Raw genomic sequence first — 7,638 nt, 5'->3', positions numbered from 1 at the left:
ATAGAAATGATAGAATAGGGGGTATAGAATAGTTAAATATATAACCCCGAATTCCATAAATTGTGCTTTAAATTGCTCACACAATTAATTGAATTACAAGCCAATTGCAGCCTGTAATTGGACCCCATCAATTATTGGTGCTAATTTGCATTAATTAAAGTCTAGACATGTAAATTTACATGTCAGGATCTGCATGTAACTTTTTATATGCTGATCAAAAAAGGGGACGTGGCCATGGGAGGGTCGTGGGTGGATCATGGGTATTCCTGTAATTTTGGCGCATTGCTGCAGAATAAGTGGATCCACACCTAAGGATTTATACCTAGTTTCACTGGTGTAAATGTTTGCACCTAAATGTAGGCACAGTTCCTGCCACAGACTGGTATGTATGTATGTATTTATTTATTTATTTGCTGCATTTGTATCCCACATTTTCCCAGCTATTCGCAGGCTCAATGTGGTTTACATTGTTCCGTCATGGCGATCGCCATTCCAGAGTGAGAGATACAAGTGGTATTACATAAAGATCATGTGTGACAAAGTAGATTAAGCAATCAAGTATAAAGAGATCCTATTCGGAATAAGGGATTCATTTGGGTATGCCTTGTTGAAGAGGCAGGTCTTCAGTGATTTCCAACAGTTGGTTAGGTCGCGCAATTTTTTCACGTCGAGTGGCAGTGCATTCCATAGCTGCGTGCTTATGCAGGAAAAGCAGGATGCATGTGTTAATTTGTATTTTAGTCCTTTGCAGCTGTTATTCTATAAATGGTGCCTAACCATGGAGCATGGTTTATAAAATAGCACTTTGCACTTTTTTCAGTGCTGAGTTTTCAGTGCTGTTTGTAGAATTTATTCCATAACTGCTAATTAGGGTCAATAAGCACTTGCTAAGGCCAAATATCACCAATTAAATGTCAGTTGAGCTAATTATTTTACACATATAAATGGCCTTATTTTATAACCGTGCACCCAATTACACATCTATGTTTGGGGGCCACTTATAGAATGAGGGGGACTGCGCCATCAAAGAACCACAAATCTTTGGTACAGTGAATGACACCAAGAAATGTTCAAACTCTCCAATCTTGTGAATAATAACCACGGGTATTCCTTTAATATGTACAATTATTTGATAAAAGATTCAGAAGATAATAAACAAGGTTTGTGCATCCAGGGATCAGATCCCATGTGAGCCTCTCAACCAACATAAAGACTTCTAGCAAATTATGCTCTTCATACCAGCAGAACAGGATCCGTTGGGTAAAAGCGTAAGTGATGGGACTTCATTTCATGCAATACATTCATAATCTGCCTTCCTTCATATTCTGTATAGATATATTTCTGTCCTACTGTTCTCCAATATGATGCGTCATCAAATATAAAAGTTTGCAGATGCTTCTCATTGTGACTAAAATAAAGACCTCCTATGACTAGATCATTTCTGGACTGATTCATTATGAGGTTGAGACATAAGTATGTCCATTTTAGAGCTCACCGAGTGCAAAGTCATTTCTACATTTTTATAATCTCAATCGGTGAAAACGGTTGACACCCCCAACCCAATAAGCATTAGCCCTGGGCAAAGTTGTTATGGCAGGTTCTGGAACACGTAGGATGGGTCACACCTGACCCAATAGAACACTGACAGAACATCAGCACATAATCATCACCTTAGAAATAGAGAAGGGAAGTGACTCACTGGTTATGCAAAACTGAGATTATGATAATAGAAAGAAAAGACATGAATTTTAAAGGGGAATATTTTACCAGATTTCTAGTTTATAATTATTAATTATGACTTACATTTGACTATGACTTTTTCTGATACAAAGGAAAATTGCCAATAGATTTACCAGTCAGGAGAATTGAATGTGGAACGTATATACGCGATGTCACTTCTGGAGGGAACATAAGCATGTTAGAACAATTGAATCATTTTTTTTCCGGCACTGCATCCACATGGAATAATGTGACAGATCCAAATGGGAGGCACATTTCAAGTTTCTCACTTCCAGAATTAAGAGATGGTAAACCATAAGTCTTCTAGACTAGCCATGTAAGAATGTGTCCAAACTTATTACCCTGTGTCCTATGTCTACTCAGTTGCCCTTTTTCCAGGTTGAAACATCTTTCTTCATAAAGGAGACATTCCACCCTTTTTATCATATTTGTTGAATTTTTCTGCAACTTTGCTAGTTCCACTACTTCAATTAAAGTGCGCAAAATACTCACGGTGCAGTTACACCATATTGTAGATCTCACCAGAGCATTAGTATAGTGACAGCTGGGTTCTCTATTCCTCTCCAAATTTTCTCCGACATTCATTTTTCTTTGACTTGTGCTACACACTGAGCTGAGGGTCTGGTTCATCTCCTTAGTGGCAACTCCTACCGTGGAACTCAGCACCGTGCGAATCAGTGGAGCAAGTAAAATGACATGGACACTTTTCATAAAGTAATATGACTTCTTATTTGGGACGTGTGACTTGATGTCTGCTAAGTGCCAGGCTGACCATGAAGTGTCTATCAACGTATCCTTGCATCTCCTGTGTTTCTCCAAGATGGATCATTGAAATAGATTAAGAGTCTTCTACCCTTTCAAACCAGAATCTTTGTCCTGCTTCCAATAAGGAGGGGTAAAATATATTAAAATGAAAAGGAATTTAGATTTTAGGAAAAGAGGGAAGAGAGAAGATGTAAAAGGAAGGGAAAGGGAAGCTGAAGAGGTAGAAATATCTGCAATCTGCATCTTAACCCAAGACCTGTTCACTATCAATGACTTTGCCAAGAATATACACCTTTGGCATCCTGTACTTCAGTCCAAAGGTTTATGGAAGCATCCCTGCTAGTGACCTGTGAATGTGAACTCCCAAATGATATGATGGATTTAGATCGGCCGGAGTGGGCTTTAATGGCAATTGGAATTTAAGGACACAGCTGGGCAGACTTCTATGGTCTATGTCCCAGAAACACAAAAGATCAAGTATAAATCTTGAATTGTTAATGAATTTGACTGTTGGCCAGACTAGGTGGACCATTCAGATCTTTATTTGCTGTCACTTACTATGTTACAAGAGGTCTCGGCTCCAAAGTTTAGACTGGTACATAAGTACATAAGTACAGAAGTAATGCCACACTGGGAAAAGACCAAGGGTCCATCGAGCCCAGCATCCTATCCACAACAGCGGCCAATCCAGGCCAAGGGCACCTGGCGAGCTTCCCAAACGTACAAACATTCTATACATGTTATTCCTGGAATTGTGGATTTTTCCCCAGTCCATTTAGTAGCGGTTTAGGGACTTGTCCTTTAGGAAACCTTCTAACCCCTTTTTAAACTCTGCCAAGGTAACCGCCTTCACCACGTTCTCCGGCAATGAATTCCAGAGTTTAATTATGCGTTGGGTGAAGAAACGTTTTCTCCGATTTGTTTTAAATTTACTACACTGTAGCTTCATCGCATGCCCCCTACTCCGAGTGAGCAGGAGAAACCAAAAGCTGAGATACAGTAAAAACTGAGACTGTTCCCACACTTCCTGGAGGAATAATCTAGAAGTGCTAGGATAAAAGAAATGTAAACAATATTCTTTATTATGTTGGGCAGTCTCACTCACCTCAATACTCATAATGAAAGACAGACTTGATTTATCTACCTAACAAGGCTGAAATAATGTGTTACATCTATCAGAACAAATTATGTCATTATTTCCCTCTCTTTTCAGTGTGGTCGCAATTCTGTCTGCTTTTCCTTTATTCTGCCTCTTCTTCTTTGTTTCAGAACACCATGGACAACAAATTCTTAAAAATGGTGAACCACAGCAGTGTGACAGAATTCCAGCTTCTGGGATTCTCAGAATTCCCAGAGCTCCAGCTGCCTCTCTTCATTCTCTTCTTACTCCTTTTCACGATGGCTGTCCTGGGGAATCTCCTCGTTATCTGCATAGTATATGCTGATCGACACCTGCACATCCCCATGTATTTCTTCCTGGCCAACTTGTCTATCTTAGACATTTTTTCCATGACAGTCACTGTGCCAAAATTACTGGCCATCCTCCTGACTCAGAGTAATACCATATCTTTCAGTGCATGCATTCTACAGATATATGGTTATATGGCTTCTGTTGGGACAGAATATCTGCTTCTCACAGCTATGGCGTATGATCGTTATGTTGCGATATGCAACCCCCTGCGATACCCCATCATCATGAACAAGAGGATCTGTGCTCTACTGGCAGCTGTTTCATGGACAACTGGGTTTTTAGATCCATTGCCTCATTTAATTACTATATCTAAATTCTCTTTCTGTGACGTCAACGAAATCAATCACTTCTTCTGTGAAATCACAGCTGTGCTTAAACTTTCCTGCACAGATACCTCAGTCATTCAAACTATGACTTTTATAATGTCAGCGTTCACAGTCTTCGCCCCGTTTCTCCTAACCTTGATATCCTACGTGTTTATCATCTCCACCATCCTAAAAATCCGTTCTAGGGAGGGGAAAAGCAAGGCCTTCTCTACCTGCTCCTCCCACCTGACGGTCATCGCTCTCTTATATGGGACTATGATGGCAGTGTATTATCAGCCTGAATCCAGAGACTCTATGAAATCCAACAAGCTGCCTACTGCAGTGTATACAGTCACTCCCCCACTGTTAAACCCCCTGATTTATAGCTTGAGAAGTAAAGAGTTAAATGTGGCTCTGAGAAGAGTCATAAGCAGGAAGTCAATGTTGTCAATTAAGAAACACTTTAGATAGTTAATCCGAAAGCAGGAATAACTGTAAAGGCTTTAGGAGATTTGGAGGTTAGTCAAAAGAATATGATTAGGTCTTGTTAAAATATAACAATACGGAGAGGGTCCAAAATACAGCAAAAAGCACCAGGAGCCTTCAGAGATGGGACACAATTCTTTATTGGTAACAGTCAATGTGCCAAAATGGACCAGAAACGGGTTATGTTTAAAACACAGATGCCTAACGCAGGCGCTGTGAGCCGAAACACGGCCTGTGTCGGGTCCATTTTGGAACATTGATTGTTACCGATAAAGAATTGTGTCCTGTCTCTGAAGGCTTCTGGTGCTTTTCACTGTATTTACGTCTTGTGAAAAGACAGGAAGGTTCCATTCCCACTGCAGATTCTCATGACTCTGTGCAGGTCACTTAACCATCCATTGCCCCGGGTACAAATAAGACCTGTATATACTACGTAAACCACTTTGATTGTAACCACCGAAAGGCAGTATATCAAATCTCATTCCCATCTCTTGTCAGGATCTATTTGCTGCAGCTGTGTTTTGCTGCCTCCCGGACATTGCTGCTCCAGGTGACCACCTACTCTGGACTTGGAGTATTGTGGTCAGTTTTGGAGGCCGTATCTGGCTAAAGACGTAAAAAGACTGGAAGTGGTGCAAAGAAAAGCTACAAAAATGGTATGGGATTTGCGTTGCAAACCGTACTAGGAGAGGCTTGCCAACCTGAACATGTATACCCTGGAGGAAAGGAGAAACAGGGGTGACATGATACAGACGTTCAAATATTTGAAATGTATTAATCCGCATATGAACCTTTTCCGGAGACGGGAAGGTGGTAGAACTAGAGGACATGAATTGATGGGTAGAACTAGAGGACATGAATTGAGGACAAGGTTGCAGGGGGGCAGACTCAGGACTAATGTCAGGAAGTATTTTTTCATGGAGAGGGTGGTGGATACGTGGAATGCCCTCTTGCGGGAGGTGGTGGAGATGAAAATGGTAACGGAATTCAAACATGCGTGGGATAAATACAAAAGAATCCTGTTTAGAAGGAATGGATCTATGGAATCTTAGCGGACATTGGGTGGTGATGCCGGTATTTGGAGAATAAAACTGGTGCAGAGCAGACTTCTACGGTCTGTGCCCTGAGAAAGGCAGGGACAAATCAAACTCAGATATACATATAAAGTATTACATACCATGTAAAATGAGTTTCTCTTGTTGGGCAGACTGGATGGACCGTTCAGGTCTTTATCTGCCGTCATTTACTATGTTACTAATGGTTGGGCCAGCTCTGGGGGTAGGGAAGGGAAAAAGAGATGATGGTCATTTGGGGGGTTAAGAAAGGGAAGGGGAATTGCTGGAAACCTGTTGTGGGGGTAGAAGATAAGAAGATATGTTGGACATCTTGGGGGGGGGGGGGAACAGAAGAGGAGATGCTGGACTTTGGGAAGAGTAGGGCAATACGCTAGAACTAACCACAATATATATAATTCATTACATCTGAAAAGAGTGAAGACAAACAAGCTGAGAAGTATGATAGAGATCTTTTTTGGGTGGAGGGAGCCATGAGGAAAGGATGAGGGAGGAGAGAGGGAAGCAATGGGTAAAAGAACAGACACACAAAAAACATATCCAGACAGACAAACGCATATGGGGACATTAGCCACATATAAAAAATGTTTTACATACAGAAAATAACTAGTATTAAATTGTGCAGAGTCACTGAAGTGTAAGATAGCACCTACTTTTATGCTATCTGCATGTATTCATTCCTGGAAGAATAGCTTGGGTAGGACAGATATAGTAGCAATTTAAGCATATACTCCATACAATATACCTGTACACCCTACTCCCCTTACCCTATGACATGACTGCCTAAAGATATGTGCCATTCACCCATTCAGATGCTCAGATTAGAATACTAGCATGTGGAAGTGTGAATGCTACACAGGGGTGTGCTGGTAAATTATTAACAACAGGCTGTCTCTTCGGGCGTAGCCAGCCCTGCAATTTAGGGGGCCAGGGGTGGACTGGGAGGCAATGCATGCATCTTTCTCCCCCCCCCCCCCCCTTTGTGCATGCATGCTAGGCATACCATCACTAGTTGGGATGCTGAACACTACCAGCCAATAAATGGTCAGCAGGCCTGGAGCACAGAAAGCCTACCACTGCGATGTTTGTTTTCGATGCTAGCTGTGGCTCCAGAGTATTTTAGAGAACGATCTGCTGATATAGACCCTCTTTGAAGATGAATGCAGGATCGGAACTCTATGCGATACCTATGTGCAGTGGGAGTTCCCATCCATGCCCCTTGGCCACGCCCCATAAATTGTGCTTTAAATTGCTCACACAATTAATTGAATTACAAGCCAATTACAGCCTGTAATTGGACCCAAACAATCAATTATTGGTGCTAATTTGCATTAAAGTCTAGACATGTAAATTGACATGCCTGGATCTGCATGTAACTTTTATATGCTGATCAAAAAAGGGGACGTGGCCATGGGTGGATCATGGGTATTCCTGTAATTTTGGCGCATTGCTACAGAATAAGGGGATCCACACCTAAGGATTTTATACCGAGTTTCACTGGTGTAAATGTTTGCACCCAAATATAGACACAGTTCCTGCCACAGAGTGTTATTCTATAAATGGTGCCTAACTTTGAGCATTGTTTATAAAATAGCACTTTGCACTTTTTCAGTGCTGAGTTTTCAGCGCTGTTTGTGGAATTTAGTCCATAACTGCTAAGGCCAAATATCATCAATTAAATGCCAGTTGAGCTCATTATTTTACACACATAAATGACCTTATTTTATAACCGTGCACCCAATTACACATCTATGTTTGGGGCCACTTATAGAATGAGGGGGACTGTGCCATCAAAGAA

At 41.2% G+C, this 7,638-nt stretch overlaps 1 protein-coding gene across 1 annotated transcript; it reads left to right on the top strand.

The window, feature by feature from the left end:
• The first annotated feature begins 3,780 nt into the window (after window positions 1–3,780).
• Window positions 3,781–4,752, top strand: LOC115457023 (olfactory receptor 8D4-like). Its single transcript, XM_030186448.1, has one exon. It carries the CDS (start codon window positions 3,781–3,783, stop codon window positions 4,750–4,752), a length of 972 nt encoding a protein of 323 aa, XP_030042308.1.
• The last annotated feature ends 2,886 nt before the right edge of the window (window positions 4,753–7,638 follow it).

The sequence above is a fragment of the Microcaecilia unicolor genome, chromosome 14 (assembly GCF_901765095.1).
Source record: "Microcaecilia unicolor chromosome 14, aMicUni1.1, whole genome shotgun sequence".
In the NCBI taxonomy this organism is placed as follows: Eukaryota; Metazoa; Chordata; class Amphibia; order Gymnophiona; family Siphonopidae; genus Microcaecilia; species Microcaecilia unicolor.
This window is presented reverse-complemented; position numbering and strand designations above follow the sequence as displayed.